This window comes from Oryza glaberrima, chromosome 11 (assembly GCF_000147395.1).
Source record: "Oryza glaberrima chromosome 11, OglaRS2, whole genome shotgun sequence".
In the NCBI taxonomy this organism is placed as follows: Eukaryota; Viridiplantae; Streptophyta; class Magnoliopsida; order Poales; family Poaceae; genus Oryza; species Oryza glaberrima.
This window is the reverse complement of record NC_068336.1, coordinates 19,253,486-19,274,345: the sequence shown is the minus strand read 5'-3', so window position 1 is coordinate 19,274,345 and position 20,860 is coordinate 19,253,486. Positions and strand designations below refer to the sequence as shown.

At 41.8% G+C, this 20,860-nt stretch overlaps 2 protein-coding genes across 2 annotated transcripts; both read left to right on the top strand.

Moving 5' to 3' along the window:
• Positions 1-4,073: 4,073 nt before the first annotated feature.
• On the top strand, positions 4,074-4,979 carry LOC127755764 (uncharacterized). Its single transcript, XM_052281420.1, has one exon. It carries the CDS (start codon positions 4,074-4,076, stop codon positions 4,977-4,979), a length of 906 nt encoding a protein of 301 aa, XP_052137380.1.
• Positions 4,980-14,037: 9,058 nt separating this feature from the next.
• LOC127754239 (uncharacterized) lies at positions 14,038-19,895 on the top strand. The gene is made up of 2 exons (XM_052279728.1): positions 14,038-14,807; positions 18,822-19,895. Exons 1-2 carry the CDS (start codon positions 14,435-14,437, stop codon positions 18,836-18,838), a joined length of 390 nt encoding a protein of 129 aa, XP_052135688.1. The 5' UTR covers positions 14,038-14,434; the 3' UTR covers positions 18,839-19,895.
• Positions 19,896-20,860: the final 965 nt, after the last annotated feature.

The window sequence follows — 20,860 nt, the reverse complement described above, 5'->3', positions numbered from 1 at the left end:
TGCAGTAGCCACCATGGTCCACCTGCTCCAACTACTGAGCCGACAGCTAACTTAGCTGATGCATTGTTTAGCATTTGATATAGATAGCCAAGGAGGATCTTTCCTAAAGGGAATTGTTTCTTTGACTCCAGGGCTTCGGCTATAAATTGCCAGTTGGTCGTAGGGCCACAGCTTGATCCACAAAAAAGGAATTTCTCTAACCACATAAGCAAAAAGGCCACATGTTCTCGAGGGGTGACAGAACCCTGACCCATGTATGCTGCTACATAGCCTGACCAACCTCCTATGCTCTTGGTCTTAAAGTCATATTGGTTTTTGTGTTCAGACTCAAGGGGTTAGCCGATGAAGTGACATCCAGACCCGTGATCATGATGATATCTATGAGAGTTGGAGTCATCGGCCTTGGTTGAATAGGAAGGCGTTGATGGCGTTGGACCAAAAGTAAGAAGCAGCTACCATTAGAGGTTCATCCTTGGCTGAGTTTGCAATAGTTAGGTCAAGTGCTTGGCCGATTACAATTTCATCCCAGTGAACCCTTTTACTAGCCGACATGCGCTTGAACCATGTAGTCCAACTTTTCTCGGGCGAGGTTTTTTCTAGAGAAGGCCAAGAATTAAAGGTATTCTTCCAGTGGCCTAGATATGGGTTGGTTAATCTGAAAGGAATCTTATTGGTTTCACCAATAATGAACTCAGTGGGATCAGGGTAACTGGTTGGGCCGAGAAAGTAGTAATTTTCGTGCGACAAGCTTGGAATTGCGACTAGATTGGAGAGATGCTACAAGTTCAAAATAACCAAGAAGAGGAAAGCAATAAGAGTCAAGAGAAAACCGATCTGATGAAGAAAGAGGGGATTTAGCCGATGGGAACTTACCTCAGCGTACTCGGCTGATGGCGCATCAGATGGGCCGGCGGAAGACGACATTGCTGTGGGCGGAAGTCTCGTCGGGGAGGAAGTCGCCTGGAAATCGCCTTGTGCGTCGGAGGAATCGCCGGAGAGAGAGAGGGTAAAGTTTCGCTTAAGCGGTGAAAACGGAAGTCACGGTGTGAAGATTTCTCGGGGATAACGGTTAGTATTTAAAGCGCTGGAATAACGGTCGGAAAATGGTAAAGTGCGAAACTTAATTAGAGTCGGTATTCGGCAAATCCGGAACATTACCAAATATCCCAGACTTGGGGGGCATGTGTTAACGACTAAATTTGGTAATATCAGCATCGGAGATGAAGATGGGATCGAAGCGGAATCGAAGATAAGGATTGTTGCGGAAACAGAGCAAGAGTCGGCTGGATTCTGGATCGGCTACGACTGGGATCAGCTAAGTCTGAGTTAGACTGGTTAAGTGATACAGCCGATTCCGACAATACGACCCGTGTGTGACATCGGGTTCGAGTTGATGTGCTTCAAGATGATTGCCACGCATGGATAAAGTCCTGGGAAGGCAATTGTATCTATTAATTAGGATATTTTATGTAAATTCCTTAGAGATAAATGTGGTAAAAGTCTGCCGCAAAAACTTATGGTATCTTAGAGTTTGTTAGAGATAAGAGTCGTGTCCAATATGGACATATCTTGTAATTCTCGGGTATAAATAGACCCCGAGCCCCATGTAATGATTAACACACACGTTCAATACAATTTCGGCGCATCGCCACCCTTTTTGCTTTAGTTTCATTTCGACGAGTTCTTGCTTTCGGGTTGAGCTGCATCGGTTTCGATCTTCAACAAGAGGTAAAACTTGTTATGGCGGTTTGTGTTCTCGAGATTAGTGCTTCCATCTTTATGATACTCTAATCTTGTTCATGTAATCCGTCAAGTTATCATATATCTTGTATAATCCTTGACAATATCGTCATCTAACCTACAATCGGCTAACATCTGTTACTAGAAGGCAGCCGATTAGGTTAAACAACGACGTTGGCTTAGATTATATGAGATATCCGCGACTCTATGAAACATCCAGCGGCTTGATTGTCTAGATATTGTTCTTCTTTTCATACTTAATGCTGTATCAGTTGAGTTTGATCTATTAAGTCGTGCTTACAATTTCAATCTCTAGCCTGCCTACTAGTTGCCGATTAGGGTAGTATCGGAGTTTCAGCCGATCTTATCTGATCTAACTGTTTTTATCCTATATGCTCGATTGACATGTTAAATCTGCCCTTTATGTCAAGATCTTGTTGCATTTAAGTATATTAGACTTCTGTTTAGTATATTCTACTTGCTTTAATATCTTAATACAAAGTAGTATCGGAGTATTAGCCGATACATGCTATATCTATCTGATCGGCTATGCTATGAATATATATATAATCTCATTATTAATATATATTTCGATCTAAGTGATTTATACTGTCTCGGCAAGGTGACCGATCTATCCCAATCACTTGATTCAAGTATATATCGATATAAGGATTATATATCATTGATATCTACAGCCGATCGAGTAGATTTAGTTCTGATTTGTTTACTTAACACTTGCCGATCGATTTACATATGACATCGGCTCAAAGATAAATGATATGTCATCGGCATCTAGCCGATCGACTATCATTTATGGATTTAATCACGGTTTCTTTGTCTTTGTTTCTTGTTGATTGCAGGATCAAATCAACTGGCACGCTCATACATCCGAAGGCGAGTATTGGACCTGCACTGGAGTTAAGCAGATCTCCCAGGCCTCGTGTTTTCTGTCAACACCGACCAAAGATGGTTTCTCCACCAGTGAATTATAGACAATATCTGGGATAAATTAGCGTGGGAGATAATCAAATATTGTTTGTTTGAGAACATAAATGGAAGTTGAATAATCACGACAACTCGCATACATGAGGTTGCTAAACAAGTCGATCGGTGGTGTTTATCAAATGACACCTCTTTCTCTAGATGACTCCAGAAAGTTATTCTATCTAAGAATATTTGGAGCGGAAGACAGATTTCGTAATCAATTGGTGAAAGCATCCGACGACATCTTGAAAAAATATGGTGGAGTACCATTGGCTCATTACAATAGCCAGTATGTTGGCAAGTAAATTGGAGAAGGAAGATGAGCATATGTACTGGTCCAAGGTAGAGAGAATCTATTCTATACCACTGAGTTTGTTCGAGTTCAACGATTTGCCATCGACATTATCTCTTTCTATAATATACTGGCGACTTTATCAATTGTTTGTACAATACGCTATTGCGTTGGACTTCCTTTTCAAAAAATACCCAAAATACCCTTAGAGACATACAAGATTAACAATTGATTTATCTCATCAAAAGTTTAAAAAAATATGAAAATTTTTATGTGGCCTCCTTATACAACATGGAAGTTTGTATACAAGTTTCAAGTTTTTTTCTATATGTGTAGTTTTTAGAAAAAATATTTTTATGTGGTATATGAGAGAATTTGCTTATACAAGACATAATAGCACAAAAATATCTTATGTAATGTATGAAGATGATTTATATTAAAAACAACAATAAAAATTTATTTTATATAGCATATTACAAATAAGTTATATTTTTTTATAAAATATAGAAATATAAAAAACTAGAAACTTCTATACAAATTTCCATGCTGTGTAAGGAGGCCACTAAAAGTTTTCATATTTTATTGAAACTTCAAATTAGATAAATAAATTGTTAACCTTGTATGTCCATAAGGGTATTTTGGGTATTTTTGAAAAAATGCCTAGCCCAATGGCGTATTGTAGAACAATTGATAAAGTCGTCGGTATAATAATATAAAGCGACAACAATGTCGATGGTAAATTATTGAACTCGAACAAACTCAGTGGTATAAAATATATTCTCTCTTGTAGCAACATTACGTGGTCAGCATCTTTTGCCTATTCCAAGGTCCGTCGACTATCCCTCCAAACTAGCCACGAATATTCTCTTAAGAAGCTTGAAACCATGAGCTTGTCCCACGTAATCACTTATTGTTCTCCGGAATTCAAGTTGCTGCCTACCCCTTTGAGCAAAACATTCCCAATATTATGTGTACTGTGTTTAAATAATTGTGTGCAAGTTAAAAATCAGCATGTTAAGGACATGTGCAATTTGTTTCACCAGAGGTCTTTGGATCTATGGGGTACATCTATCACAGACCAAAAGAGATCAAGAATCTACGGTTTCTAAAAGTACAATACATAAATGAAACTAAAATAAAAGAGCTACCATCAACCTTTCTTCAACTGGAACAACTAGGGTCCCTGTTTTTCTACTTCAAGATAAGGCTACCAGATGGGTTTGGGAATTTGAAATCTCTACAAGAATTGGGAGGGGATATCATTGTCGATTCTCCGACCATGTTGGAATATCTAGGTAAGCTGACCGAGCTCAGGCAATTGTCTATTGATTTCAACTATTGGTGGGACAAGAGCTATGAGGCACCCTTCCTCCAGTGTCTAGCCAAGCTGACCAACCTCCGGGACCTTAAAATAACTAGCAGTTTGTCATTGGGACCTCAACAACATCAGATTATTGACATATCTGACAGCAGCATCCACCACTCAGTACCAAACTGGCAAGCTTCTCTATCCTCTGTCTCCACTCTTACTATACAGTTGAAAACACTAGGAGAGGGGGACCTTCAAGTGCTTGGGAGTCTACCATCTCTTAGATATTTAAATATAACAGTGGAGGAACCCACATTGGAGAGAGATGAAAGGCTTACCACTGGCGATGCCTATCCATTCATGGGCCTAACATGCTTCAGCCTCTATGATGATGCCATGGAGGTGGCGTTTGCCAAGGGAACCATGCCAAAGCTCCGCACCCTCAGTTTACGCTTTGAGATGCAGAATACGAAAGAGCTATTTGGAGGCGACATGGATCTTGGCCTGGAGAACCTCTCTTCACTTCAGGATGCCTCCATTCAACTTGTGAACTGTTATGGTGCAGTGCCTGAGGAGATAGAAGCAGTGAAGGATGCTCTCCGGAAGGCAGTCACTATGAACCCCAACAACCCCACCCTCAGGTTGCAGAGGTAACTTAATTACTATGCCCTACTACGAAAACCATTTTTTGTGGCAGCCATTTTAGATTTTCGCTGGCGGTTTTTGCAACCGCCACAAAGCAAAGGCCAGTAAAGATCAAAATCATCGCTAGCGGTTATCGATTTTCGCTGGCGGTTGTGTTATACCAGCCGCCTGTGAAAATAGTGGCACAGGTTAAAAAAATAACAGAGCAACACCGCCCCATTCACCTCTGTCAACACTAATTCAAATTATTCCCAAATCCACTCCTCGATTCACAAATTCACAGAAATTTACATCAATAATTTACAATAAAAACAGTCAAAATTTCCCATTCACAATCAACACAAATCCACACAAATCAACAGATATTTTCCATTCACAAGCCACAGAAATCCACACAAATGCACACTAATCCACATAAATCTGAGCACCACCGCCCGCGGCCCGGCAGCGTCGGTCGTGACGAGGTCGAGGCCGACGGTCGCGCTCCACCGCCCGAGGCCCCGCGGCCGTGCTCCCCGCGCCGCTGTGGTGGATCCGTCCTCCCCGTGCCCGTCCTCCCCGGCGGCGGCCTCCTCCCCTCAGACAGATCTGGGAGAGGGGAGAGGATGGGATGGGAGGGCGCGGCGCCCAGTACAGGTAGCTGCAGCTGCTCTCCCTCTTGTCGATGCTCCTGACATGGAATCCGAGGTAGGACAACGAGTCGGTGAAGGACAGCACGCACAGGATGGTCGTGGTCGCCATCGTCCGCCGCTTCCTTTGTGGTTGCTGTCGTCGCAACTTCCTTCGTGGTCGCCGTCGTCGCCGCTTCCGTCGTGCTCGCCGTCGTCGCTGTCGCTAGTTGCCGTTGTCGCCGTGCACATCCGCGCCGTGCCCCTCCCGTCGTCGTGGTCGCCGTCGTCAGCGCCGCGCCCCTCCCCGGAGGAGGAGGCTAGGGGCGCAGCCGCACAGGGAAGGAGGAGGGGTCTCAGTGGGGGAGGAGGAGGAGGGAGGTTGAAGCATCTAGGCCCCCGGTGTTAATTTTGGTAATTAATGACAAGCGCTAATTGTGGACTAACCATTGTCTTTGAGCTATACATTTTAAGTTAGGTCCACGTCATATGTGCGCATGGATGATTATCGATGGATTAAAATTGACGGCGCAAAGCAAATGGAAAGAAGACGGTAAAACTAGCGCTTTAATTTAGAATTGATCGAGGTGTAGGGCGATCAAATTTGCTAGTTTATTGTTAGTTTTCACCGTACTATCAAGGGGGGTAATGACCTAGCAAAGAGATGATTAAATTGCCACATTAGGTCATTGCATTTTCACTTGTGGTCATATTTTCATCACACACACAAAATCACCTTGAAATTCACTGGGTTCGGCCTGACCAGGGGCGGTCAGACCGGCCACATAGTGGCGGTCTGACCGGCGTGCCCTGGCCGGTCTGACAGGCCGCAAGACGGCGGTCAGACCGGCGCATAAGGCCGGTCTGACCGGCGGCACATGCGCGGTCAGACCGGCCCCCTGGGGGCCGAGATGGTGCTGCTCGGGGTGGCCGATACAGAGCCGACGGAGCCGTATTCGGTCAGACCAAGCCGATGGTGGTCTGACCGAGCCGAGGCCGGTCTGACCGGCCAGGCCGATGGGGCCCTCTGACAGAGCTACAACGGCTAGTTTTCTAGCCGTTGCAGAGTAGCACGGTCTGACCGGCCACATACCTCCAGTCAGACCAGCAGAGCACAGAGTTGGGGGATTTCGCCCCGAACGGCTAGTTTTGGTGGGTGGGAGTATAAATACTCCCCCACCAGCAGCAAGGGGGCTCTCTTGGCACCCAATTCAATTGCATTGCACCTCTCTCACACTCACTTGAGCTTTGTGTTCATCCATCTAGTGTGTTAGAGGGTTGTTTAGCCAAGAGTCAAGTGCATTTGCTTCCATTGTAGAGCTAGTGTGGCACTTGATCATCTCCACGCCGGGTCATTGCTTGTTACTCTTGGAGGTTGCCGCCTCCTAGACGGCTTGTGGAGGAGTTGCCCGGTGACCTCTCCGAGAAGATTGTGGAGGAGGCCCGGCGCCGGTTTGTGAGTGGTTTGGAGTTCACCACCTTCGGAGTGAAGGAAGAACTACCCTAGTGATCGAGGCTTGGGTAATCCTCTCCGTGGGCCGGTTCCTGCCTTGCCCACCCCTTGACGAAGGGGGCGTGCGGTGGCTTCGTGGTTGAGCGATGGAGTTGGGCTCGCCTCAATGGGGAGTAGGAAACCGGCTAGTTTCCGAACCTCGGTGAAAAATCTCTTGTCTCCTTGTCTCATTTGATTGTCGCATTTACATTTGTGCAATTTACATTTCTAGAGACATACTTGAGACCATATCACCCTAGGATTGCAAAACATTGACATAGGAGTGTGATTTACTTTCCTAGAGATATAATTGAGCCACTATCACCTTAGGTTTGCAAAACATAACTTAGTTGCTTAGTTAGAGTTCACCCTCACCAAGCCTAGCAACTTAGGTTAGTTTTGATTAGGTGTTATTTAGTTTTAAATCGCCTATTCACCCCCCTCTAGTCGACATCTCGATCCTACAGAGGTGGGTGGAGAGGAGATAGAGGAGAGAGGCAGTGGGTGGTTGAAGCCTTGAAGGGAATATCTCAGCGCGCATGATTTTAAATGACGTTGAATTTTTTTTGGCGGGCTATGTTTTTTCGCTGGCGGAACTGTTTAGTAACCGCCAGTAAAAATGTTGGTTTTCGCTGGCGGACATTTAAGAGGTCCGTCTCGAAAAATAGAGTATTTTTTATGGCGGACGTCTTAACGTGGCCGTCAGGAAAAATAGGTTTTCGCTAGCGGTCCTATACCCCCCACCCCTCTTGATGTTTTTGCTGGCGGTTTTAGCATATAACCGCCAGTGAAAATTATAATGCGACGCCATGAAAAATTGTTTTTCTAGTAGTGATGCTTATCTCTTTCATGCAGCACATATGTGTTCAATTAAGTGGTAGTACCTTAGAAATGGCTACCTTTCTTTTTTCCAGCCATTATTATTAATTAACCACCTTGCTGCTAATTAACTATCACTTTGCAGGTTCAGGTTCTACTGATTTCATATTTTGTTCGCAACAATACGCAGCCCATCGATCCGGCCGTGTGACTTTAAGTTTGGCTGCTGCCTGCTGGAGTGGCAGTGTGTCACATCTGTCGTAGAATTTCTGGGTACAGTTCTAGAGAATGGAACGAGTGATCAACTGATCATCTAAGTATGTTATATATGCTACAGGGCTGGATCGGGAGATATTGGTCGATGAACCCACCACCGATTATTCATGGAAAAAATTGTTTTGCCTCTTGCATTTATTTCACTGAATGATGCTTCGCAGCAAAGCTGATCTAACTGGGTGTTTGGTGCTGCTATTTGCTCTCTGAGATTATGAAGACAGATCTTAACTGTCATATTAGACTCCAATACTCCATGGTCAACACTATAATGTGTATAATCTGGTATGCTCATGTCGCAACTCCGTGACACTATCTTTTGTATTTCCTGTTGAAGTGGCAACCATGATGTGGTGCTCTCTTTTCTTCTTTACTTTTTTTCCGGGACAGCGATACTACTGTTGTCTAATAACTGAGGAAATATAAATTATAAACATTAATTATTCTGCTGTTGTTTGTGGCATGTTGGCTCTTTCATCCCAATCTTTAACGGTGTTTCCAGAAAAATATGTCGTGATTTTTTTCAGTATGGATATAAGGCTTTGTTGTTGTAGTTCTGGTTGCTAGATCAGCAGTAGGTATATTTAGGCAAAAAGTTTGATTCTTTAACTCATTTGTTAGGTATTCCATCTTGTTCTTTTTAGTCAGGATACTGGAATCTCGCCATGGGGTTGATTTAGGTATTTTTTGAATGAACGTGTTAAATTATATCTGCTATTTGCCTAAATGGACGAACTTGACCAAGAAACAATTACCAGAATTAGAAAATAAGTCAATCCATTCTATGCTTTCAACAAAGCGCGGGTTCTATCTCTACCTATTACAAAAATTAAAGATGTTTTTGTCAGAAGTTTTGGTACGTCATCGGTGTTTAAGTTGGTTTAATTTTATATAATTCTGTGAGCGAGTGCCGATACGTTCGTCTTGAATTGGGACTCTGCGTCTGTCTCCCGCTCTCACGTGGTGCATCCGTTTGCTACACCAGATCGTTGTCCTACCCACATCGAGTCCACGTGCGATGCGATCGGGGAGATCGATTCCAATTCGGTTCTGTCATGGAGTGTTCCATTGATCATAATAGTGGTTCTTCTCATGCGTCATACATACCGCTGCGGCGGCGAAGAAGCCGGCTGCTTGGAAGGTGGTCGTGACGCCACCTCTAATGAAGCCATTGACTCTGCTAATTTGAAAGGACAAGGAGGAGGATGAGTCGCCGGCGGCAGCGTTGGTGGCGGGGCGGTTGTGCCTGTGCGATTGGGTCCAAGGGAAGGGAGCTATTTCCCCGCATCGATCCACCCTCGATCGTCTTACATATCATGGGATTTTTCCAATGGGCAGATAGTGCTGGCTGGCCTCATCTACTTAGGCTGTGTTTAATTCACGCTAAAATTGGAAGTTTGGTTGAAATTGAAACGATGTGATGGAAAAGTTGAAAGTTTGTGTGCGTAGAAAAGTTTTGATGTGATGGAAAAATTGAAAGTTTGAAGAAAAACTTTGGAACTAAACACGGCGTTAAGGTGTGTTTAGTTCACGCCAAAATTAGAAGTTTGATTGAAATTGGAACGATGTGACGAAAAAGTTGGAAGTTTGTGTGTGTAGGAAAGTTTTGATGTGATAAAAAAGTTGAAAGTTTGAAGAAAAAGTTGAGAACTAAACCAGACCTTAGATATTTCATTGTCTGTTGCGTCCTAACTCGGGTTTGCCCCATCGCGGGGAAGCGATGAAACGCGCTCACAAAATTGCTGCCATGACCTAGCAAACCTAGCTCGCCATTGGCCGTTGCCTCGCGGGCCGCCGCTCATTCAACAGCCACTGGATCTGCTTATTTCTTCTGCATTAGAGCAGGTAGTCAGCAGGCTCCAAAATATTTCACATCATTATATTCATATGTGAAGATGACAGAATAAACAAAAGTATTCCACATCATCATATTCATATGTGGAGGGGAAGAAAACGGACGATAGATCTGGCGCCCGACGTTACACAAATATCCACGCAGAAGGCGGTAGAAAACATGTTTTGTAGGCCCTTCAACTCAGAAATGCTACTGGACGAGCGATCGCCCTCGCTCGCCCAGAGCGATCGGCTCCCACCCCCCCCCCCCCCCCATCCCCCTCCCTACCTCTACCTGGTTTCCTTGTTTGGCACCGCGTTACTTTCCTATTTTAGTAAATTTATGCACCTAAAGTTTATACACCTCAAGTTTACACATCTAAAGTTTAGAGACCAAAAGTTTATAAGTCAAAAGTTTATATATCCGATTCAAATTTGAATTTGAATTCAAATACTTTTTATATATAGTATTTCTATACATCTAAAGTTTATACACCTAAAGTTTATAGACCTAAAGTTTATATATCCGATTCAAATTTGAATTTGAATTATGTCCGATTCAAATTTGAATTTGAATTCAAATATTTTTCATATATAATATTTCTATACATCTAAAGTTTATACACCTAAAGTTTATAGAACTAAAGTTTATATACCCAATTCAAATTTGAATTTGAATTCAAATAATTCAAATATTTTCTATATATAGTATTTCTATACATCTAAAGTTTATACACCAAGTTTATAGATTCAAAGTTTATAAGTCAAAAGTTTACGTACCTGATTCAAATTTGAATTTGAATTCAAATTTTTTATACATAAATTTTTCTAACTTTTTGTTTTTTTTAAAAATATTTTGTGGTGTACTGTAATAGGAAAAGGAGGGGAGGAGGAAGGGGGAGAAAGGAGGGGCGGCGGCGGGACCGATCGCTGGATCGCTCGCTTAGAGTGAGCGCCCATCAGGCGCCCCTCCCCCCTCAACTACCCCATCCGATCCCGTGCACAATCGAAACCTCTAATGGGCGATCGATCGCCCAGCCGATGGGGTAGCGATCGGGTTCCCCCCTCCCTCCACCTGGTTTCCTTTTTTGGCACCGTATTACTTTCCTATTTTAGTAAATTTATGCACCTAAAGTTTATACACCTCAAGTTTACACATCTAAAGTTTAGAGACCAAAAGTTTATAAGTCAAAAGTTTATATATCCGATTCAAATTTGAATTTGAATTCAAATACTTTTTATATATAGTATTTCTATACATCTAAAATTTATACACCTAAAGTTTATAGACCTAAAGTTTATATATCCGATTCAAATTTGAATTTGAATTATGTCCGATTCAAATTTGAATTTGAATTCAAATATCCGATTCAAATTTGAATTTGAATTCAAATATTTTTCATATATAATATTTCTATACATCTAAAGTTTATACACCTATAGTTTATAGAACTAAAGTTTATATACCCGATTCAAATTTGAATTTGAATTCAAATAATTCAAATATTTTCTATATATAGTATTTCTATACATCTAAAGTTTGTACACCTAAAGTTTATAGATCCAAAGTTTATAACTCAAAAGTTTACGTACCTGATTCAAATTTGAATTTGAATTCAAATTTTTTATACATAAATTTTTCTAACTTTTTTGTTTTTTTAAAATTTTTTTGTGGTGTACTGTAATAGGAAAAGAAGGGAAGGAGGAAGGGGGAGAAAGGAGGGGGGGCGGCGGGACCGATCGCTGGATCGCTCGCTTAGAGCGAGCACCCATCAGGCGCCCCCCCCCCCCCCCTCAACTACCCCATCTGATCCCGTGCACAATCGAAACCTCTAATGGGCGATCGATCGCCCAGCCGATGGGGTAGCGATCGGGTGCCCCCCCCCCTCCACCTGGTTTCCTTTTTTGGCACCGTCTTACTTTCCTATTTTAGTAAATTTATGCACCTAAAGTTTATACACCTCGAGTTTACACATCTAAAGTTTAGAGATCAAAAGTTTATAAGTCAAAAGTTTATATATCCGATTCAAATTTGAATTTGAATTCAAATATTTTCTATATATAGTATTTCTATACATTTAAAGTTTATACACCTAAAGTTTATAAGTCAAAAGTTTATATACCCGTTTTAAATTTGAATTTGAATTATATCCGATTCAAATTTGAATTTGAATTCAAATATTTTCTATATATAGTATTTCTATACATCTAAAGTTTATACACCTAAAGTTATCCAAAGTTTATAAGTCAAAAGTTTACATACCCGATTCAAATTTGAATTTGAATTCAAATATTTTCTATATATAGTATTTCTATACATCTAAAGTTTATACACCTAAAGTTTATAGACGCAAAGTTTATAAGTCAAAAGTTTACATATCTGATTCAAATTTGAGTTTGAATTTAAATTTTTTATATATAGTATTTCTATACATAAATTTTTCTAACTTTTTATTTTTTAAAAAAAAAAATTTTGTAGTTTACTGTAGTAAGAAGAGAAGAAGGGGAGGAGGAAGAGGGGAGAGAGAGGGGGGGGAGTAGGGGGACGGACGGGTGATCACCCGCCCATTAGGCGTGCCCGTGCACAATGCCTCTTCCTCGGTTCCTCCTCCCACGCGGCTCCTCTTTTGCTCCGAGAATTTAGACTATTTACCATCAAATTTTTGCAGGCGGCGTGAAAATCAGTAGCGAAAACTTCGCTTTCAATCAACTCAAAATCCAAGTTTCCAACCGCTCGCGCAAGTCCCGTTCAGCACCCCCACAAGAAATCCCCTTCTTCCGTTGACAAGAAATCCACACGAAAAATCCACATCCGCCGCTCCAAAATCGTCGAGATCCATGTCCCGTCGGTCGAAGAGGGATGATATGCCCTTGTTTCCCCACGCCACCGTTGCAAGCCATGATGGGTTCCTCTGCTCCTGACGCTAGGTATGTTGGTGCAACCGGGGCTGGCATTGGAGCATGGCAGATCCTCATCCAGCCAACAGCCATCCTGAAGTTGAAGAGTGGCACTTATGTCCCTGCCCTGTGATTTGCTAGTTGTAATTCAAAGTTTTGAAAGCAAAAGTGTTGCCGGTAGTAAACAGTCTGATTTGCTAGCTATTTTTTGTGGTACATATGTGCATCCCGATCATGACTTCTCTGTGGAAAGATGTACGGAGTAGTTTACTAGTACAACTCACTAGAAGTGCAGGGGTGAGTTCTTTTGACGATTGATAATTAGATTTTGACACCAATGTATCACTTAACTGATACCATTCGGTTATGATTCAACTCAGCATTTTTTTTTTGTTGTTTTAGTGGAATAATTTACCCTTTATCTGTTTTCTTGTCAGATTGTACTATACCACTTCACTTACATATAGAAAAACTTAACATTTCTGGTGGATTGCTAAAGCTCGTTCAATTTCTAGCTGAGTTGGTGTTAGTTTTGTTGTCAGTCAGTGTTACACCAAAATGGCCACAAAGATGAATGGCAGAATTGATCTCAATAGTTGTTATGCCCATGTAAATATTATATGTAGCTTGTAGTCAGCTTATAGTCAACATGCTGTATGAGTTAGTTCTTGATGATATGGAGAAATTTTGGAGCTAGCAGTGAGATACTATTGACCTTGCTCTTATTTGAATACGAGGTAAGTAGCGGCATTGCAACAAGCCAACTGATCAATGCCACGTTGCCTACTTGCCTTGCCATTGTTGGTTTGCTTAATTAATTTTACTTGCCTTTGGCTAACTGCCTAATTGGCCTTGTGAGGTTATTGTGGAGCCTTGGAGGTTTGGATGAATCACTGAATCAGTTAAGCTAGCAGCGCCGAAAGCCACAGAACTAATTGGTAAGATTTAGATTAGTTTCAATTATTCTGATACTTTTGTAGTTTTATAGCGTTGTAATTTATATGAAGTTAACCACTAACATGTTCATATTTTCATTATTAGTTCATCCTAAATAGAATACCGTCGACAAATATGTATCAGGCATGCATAATGAAAAAAAAATATATTAACTATTATTTTTATGTTATTAAGGGTTCCTATTTTTAGTTTTATCTTACGCCACCCAAATCTCATGATTGGACCTGGATGGAAGCTACATACACACATGATGTACATCAACAAGGTAGGATACAAGATAAGGTGGGAGCCAGAGAGTTTCCTTCCTTATGAGAACAAACAGTCACCACCTCGTGATGATGGAGATGATGATACTAAAGATGAAGATGAGAATGAGGATATGAACCTTGATGATGATTTTAAAAAACAAAGCCCCCCAAGAGGTAGACAGAATTCAGATAGAGGCTCGCAATTGGGAGGCAGAGGACCTCTTCACTCTGCCCCTCCTGCATACAAGGGGAAGTCTGTGCTGGATTCTCCCAAAAGCCACCTGGGTACGGTGAAAAAGATGGCCTGTAAAAAGTTGAGTTTGATAGAATGCAAAGATGTTGAGGGAAAAAAATTCTTCCGCTATGATTGTGTGGGGAACAGACACTGATATGCTGCAAGATTCTCAAGAAGTTGATTTCCCACCTAGTGGTCAAGAAACACAAGAAGGAGCTGAGATAACTTTGACTGATGACTCCCAAGAAAAATGTGATATCCCCTCCATGTCTGATATTGAGAGGTTGAGGGAAGAAGAAGAGTTGGAAGAAGAAGATAACTTTCAGGAGGTTTCTTACAAGAAAAGATCCAAAACCAAGAAAATGGAACCTGCTGTCACTTCTAGAATGAGCTTGAGGAACAGAGAGATGGCAGCTGTAACCATCCCAAAGAGAGCTGAGATGCTGATGCAAAGGAAGAATCTGGAGTATCAAGGTAACAATCCTAATAATCCTTTTGCTGTTTTTCAATTAATTAATCCTGATGATTTGAATAAAATTGCTATAGCTGCTAATATATCTTTGGGTAGTAATCTGACTGAGATAAATAAAAACATTGAAACCATCAAAGCTAAAGAATTGGCTCAGGCAAAGTTGGCCGATTTGAGATGGAAACAAGAGATGGGGAAAGAGAAAGGGAAATCCAAAACTGATTCTGCAGTGTCAACTGATAACCCATGTCAAGAGTTCTTAGGTAATTCTGCTGAGTCATCTGACTTGCCTTGTCAAGGGAACTTACAAGAGCTGTCACAAAAAAACTGTGCTTTGGGGATTGAGAGTTTTCCCCCTACAGAGTTGATGATAGATGAGGTGCAAGTTGGAACCTCTGGTGTGGGTGGACAACAAGAGGTTGTAAGCCCCCCTAGGTCCCCTGTGATAACTAAGAGAGGTGGTAACAGGAAATCTAAGAAAAAATGAAAATCTTGTTTTGGAATATAAGAGGTCTTGGGAATAATGCTAGAAAGGGACAATTGAAAGAGGTGATTAGATCTAGAGATATTGACACTGTAGGCTTGCAGGAAACTAAGAAGGAGAATTTCTCCTCTGGAGAACTGAACTCCTTTTAGGGTTCCAAGAATTTTTCTTGGGCCTGGAAGGCTTCTAGAGGGGCATCAGGAGGTATTCTTATTGGGATAAATAATGAGAAGATAGACTTGATCAGACACCATGCAGGAGCTTTTTTCCTCAGCTGTGTAATCAGACATAAATATAATCAAGAGATTTGGGAAATTATGGTGGTGTATGGCCCTGTTATTGACTCCCTTAAACAATCCTTTTTAGCTGAGCTGAGCTGGCATTTTCAAAACCCTTCACACCCTTTTATAATTGGGGGAGACTTCAATTTTACAGATTTGCCAACAAAAAATCAAATAGCAATTTGGATCTTAGAGCTATGAATTTGTTCAATTCTTTCATTTAGGATCTAGAGGTAAATGAGTTATATAGAAATGGTCCAAAATTTACTTGGTCCAACAAACAAGAATGTCCCACCTTGGAGGTATTAGACAGAGTGCTAATTAGTCATGACTGGGAGTCCATTTATCCTCTTTCTTCCCTTCATTCCATTACTAGGATTGGTTCTGATCATACCCCCCCTGATTCTTGACACTGGTGAAAGTCTAACTCACCCTCCTAGATACTTCAGATTTGAATCTGCTTGGTTAGCTAAGGAGGGTTTCAAAGAGATGGTGTCTCAAAAGATGTTACCAAGAGATGCTAGCTATATCCTGGAGTTCTGGAACAACAAACAATCTAGTCTTCGACGTTTTTTGAAAGGCTGGGAGATGAACATGAGACTCATTGATCACCAATCCAAAAGAGAGCTGCAGGGGAACATCCAACAGTTAGATGATTTAGCTGAGAATAGAGATTTGTCCTCAGAGGAGTGGTCTATGAGATTATGATTTAGAAGCTGAGCTAGAAAAGATTTATGAGATAGAGGAACTTTTCTGGCATAAAAGAAGTGGTGACCAACAACTAACCTTAGGGGACAGAAACACTGAGTTTTTTCACAAGATAGCCAATGGGAGGAAGAGAAGGTGTACTATCTCCTCCTTGGAGGAAGATGGAAGAGTTTTTTCAGAAAAAAATGAGTTGAGGGATCACATAGTTGGCTATTACAAAGCCTTATTTAGAGCTGACCCCCCTTCTTCCATTCATCTTGCACAAGACATTTGGAGTTCTGAATTCTGTCTCAATGATCAACAAGCAGCTTGTTTGATTAGACCTTTTACAATAGAAGAGTTGGACAAAGTGGTTCGAGAGGCTAAATTAAATACTGCACCTGGCCCTGATGGTTTCAACATTCATTTTTATAGAGCTTTTTGGCCTGAAGTAAGAAATGACCTATTTGAGATGCTCCTGATGCTTTACAATGACCACCTTGACTTGAAACGCCTAAACTTTGGAGTTATCTCTCTGATCCCTAAGAGTTCTGATCCTACCAACATCAAACAGTTCAGACCGATCTGTGTTCTGAATGACTGTTTTAAGTTCCTGCGTAAGGTGATCACCAACAGATTTACAGAGACTGCTGACTCTGTCATTTCCCCTTCTCAGACTGCCTTTATACCAGGCAGATTTATTCTTGAGGGCTGTGTGATTATCCACGAGGTGTTACATGAATTGAAAGTAAAAAACCAGCAAGGTGTGATCTTGAAAATTGATTTTGAGAAAGCATATGATAGAGTTTGTTGGGATTTCTTATTCGAGGTGTTAAACAAGAAAGGTTTCCCTGAGAAATCTATTAAGTGGATCAAGGCCTGTGTCATGGGGGGTAGAGTCTGTGTCAACATTAATGGGGAAAGGAGTGATTTCTTTAGAACCTTTAGGGGTCTTAGGCAGGGTGACCCTCTCTCTCCCATCCTGTTAAACTTGGTTAGTGGTGCCTTGGCTGCCATTTTTGACAATGCAAAAAAAATCTGGTTTCCTCACTGGTCTTACCCCTAACATTTTCCCAAATGGCATTTCTCACCTTCAATATGCAGATGATACTGTTATTTTCATTCCTTTTGATACAAATCAAATTATTACCACTAAGTTCCTTTTATATTGCTTTGTAGAGATGGCTGGCATGAAAATTAACTACCACAAAAGTGAGGTATTTTCTGTGGGTTTAGAGGTTGCAGAGGAATTAAGAGTTGCTCAAATGTTAAACTGTCCTACTGGTTCTTTTCCTATGAAATACTTGGGTCTACCAATTGGTCCTGACAAAATTCTTTCCCCTGATCTGAATTTCCTTGCACAAAAGATGGAGAAAAAATTGAGTTTCTGGAATGGTAGAGGGCTAACAAAAGCTGGGAGAGTAGTGCATATTAATGCTTGCCTTTCAACAGTACCTTCTTACACAATGGGTTTCTATCAGCTGCCTGAGGGGATCCATCAGAGTTTTGACAATATAAGAAGCAGATACTATTGGGCTGGTGACAAACATGCAAGGAAATATCATATGATTAAGTGGACTGATTTAGCTTTTCCTAAGGATTTTGGTGGTTTAGGTCTCACTGAAACAAGAGCTTTAAACATTGCTTTGCTTGCTAAATGGGTGGTTAAAGTAGAGTCTCATGATAAGAGTTTGTGTGCTGAGCTTTTAAGAAAAAAATATTTGAGGAATTCTGGAGTTTTCCAATGTTCAGATTCTGGCTCCCAGTTCTGGAAGGGGATAATGAACATTAGGAAATGGCTGAGACTTGGTTCAGAATGGGCTTTGGGGAAGGGTGACCATATCTGGTTCTGGCATGATGTGTGGCATGGCACATGCCCCTTGAAAATTTGCTTCCCAAGAATTTTTGAGATTTGCAATCTACAAAACATCTTAGTTGCTGAGGTCACTGCAAATGCTAATGCTCTCACTTTTAGAAGGTCTTTTGGGGAGAGAGAATCTGAGGAATGGCTAGCTATTGTGGATATCATTAACTCTATTGAGTTGTCTGATGGCCCAGATGTGTTTCTTTGGGGGCTTAATAGGAATAAAACCTACACCTCTAAATCCATGTATCGAGCAATTCTCTTTAGGGGAGTGATTGACACTAGAATGCAGGGTGTGTGGAATTGTCCCTGCCCTGAAAAAATTAAACACTTTCTGTGGCTTGCTTTGAAAAACAGGATTCAATCTGCTGAACAGCTGAAGAAAAAAGGGTGGAAGGGTTCTGAGTTTTGTGTTCTTTGTGGGATGCTTAAAACCACTCATCACATTCTTTTCCAATGCCCAATGGCCTCTTTAGTTTGGTGCATTTGCAGATATGCTTTTGACTGGAGTATTATACCTAGGTCTTTTGAGGATTTCTACCTGATCAATGGCTCTTTGGGTGGGGATGATCTGAGAGTTCTTTTGTCCCTACTTGCTGCAGTTTGCTGGGTGCTGTGGTCCACTAGGAACAACATGATTTTTAGAGAAAAATTAGTCTACTCACCCCTATCATTGATGTTCCAAATCAATTCATTTTTGCAGCTCTGGAGAATCCTTAGCAGCAAGGACGCTGAGAAATTTGACAAGATTACTGGGAAGCTCATGGATGCTACTTCAACTCTGAGACAACCAAGATCTGGAGTTGGCTGATTGTCTGAAGTTTTTAGTTCTTAGTCGTTTACTTAGCTTGAGAGTTTTGTTGTTAAGACTGTCTTAGAGTTGTTTTGGTTCCTGTTAATGCTGTTCAGTTTTTATCCCCCCCCCCCCCCCCCCCCTAATGGTGTTAATTCTGGACCTTTTCTGTGCGTGATGTAAAATAGGTATCCCCCATAACGATGCCGTGTTTGGCTTTCTATTAAAAAGCCGGGCCTAGTGGCCTCAGTTTCAAAAATACACACATGAGAAAAGAGGACGAGGAAAGGAGTCGCCACTACCAGATGAAGAGACGAGCTTGTCGTGGTGATAGGGTCATCACAACAGCGAAGATGGCGATGGCACCAACGAGTAGGCATGGGCTGGCCGGTGCAGGATCAAGAGCGGCCATGCAGAAAGGGTGAGAGCGACCGGATGTGTTACGGGGCCGGTGGGGTAGTGGATTACACTGTCCCTTGGATGCATTCTACAAGAACATTTGAATGCAATGCCGTTTGACTATGCCAGCCACCATGACCACTATGACATGGCCACTGTGACGACAAGAGTTCTGGTCTTGTCCTGCCAGAACAACATCTACTCATCAGGCCGGAGAAACTGAGGAAGTAACTTTTGTCAGTGTCACTATCGTCGTTCTCAAACATTGCAACCTCGTTGGCACACTACATCACATCAAAGTAGAAAATTTAGGGAATGAATATGTGTATGGCTAGGCTTGCGTAGTTCAGATGAGTTTATGTTTTAGGCTAAAGTTGGCAAACCGCATCACATCAAAGCAGAAGAATTTGGAGAATGAATTTGTGTGTGTATGTGCTTGCATAGATTGGATGGATAAAGATAGCATTCACGTCAACTCCGCAGTAAAGGTGCAAAGCAATTTCTATTTTTTTTTATTCCCGTTGCAACGCACGGGCATGATTGCTAGTGTATATATTATATTCGAATGTTCACATATTGTCGTGTAATACATGACATCTAGAGACTATTTTCACATAACTGTCAAGACAATATTATAATACCTGTAAACGTTAATACACCAAAATAAATCCTTTTTTTTCCTTTCCCCAACCTCATGCAACAAAATTACCCTTCATCTTTCATCAAGGACTGGTGTTAAGTCAATGGCAAATTTTGCTACAAAACAGTATGACTTCGTAGTTTTAACTGCACGACACCATGCAAGAGTGACCTTCTTAGATGAAGACACTTTCAAAAGTTGAATGTTTACCGACAGAAACTGAACCCATTAAAATATTAATTTTCGGTTGAATAGGAAAGATAAATTATGTGGAATATCATAAATACCTCTAGACCCATATGTTAGCTCTCCCATCCCTCTTCTTTCCTTCTCTCTATCCCCCTCTCCTCTGTCACCACGCACACCGGCTGCAGAATGCTCGCAGGAGTGATACCTGAGCGATGGGCCGATGGGCCACCGATCGACTGGCCGAGGGGTCCCCGTCGTCGTCTCCTCCTTCACTAGCTTCGCCCGTGCCGCCCATGCCACAGATTGTGCTCCATGGCCAGCCGCACCGCGGGTAGGAGACGCCCAAGGTCCGCTTCTCTCGGTGTCGATGGCAACGAGTCTGACTCACTCAGATGGCTCGGAGTATGACGACAAGCAGTCCATCTCTCTGTCGACGCCACACCTCCTATATTACCCTTTGGCGCCACACATGTTGCTCTCCCTGAGCTTAAGTAGGCCGGTGGCCTCCACACCTAGGCACAAAGGCTCCCACTGCAGGTGGTGTCGCCAGTGACCACGCCTTCATCGGGCAGCAGGATGCTGAGGAAGCACTTCCGCACCAAGTCCATCTAATCTCTGTCGGTACAGTTTGAGATGTTCTTTTTGTATGAAAAATAAGATGATATATCATTTACTATTTTTTTTATTGCCACTTCGCTAAATTTGTATGGAGATCAGTATA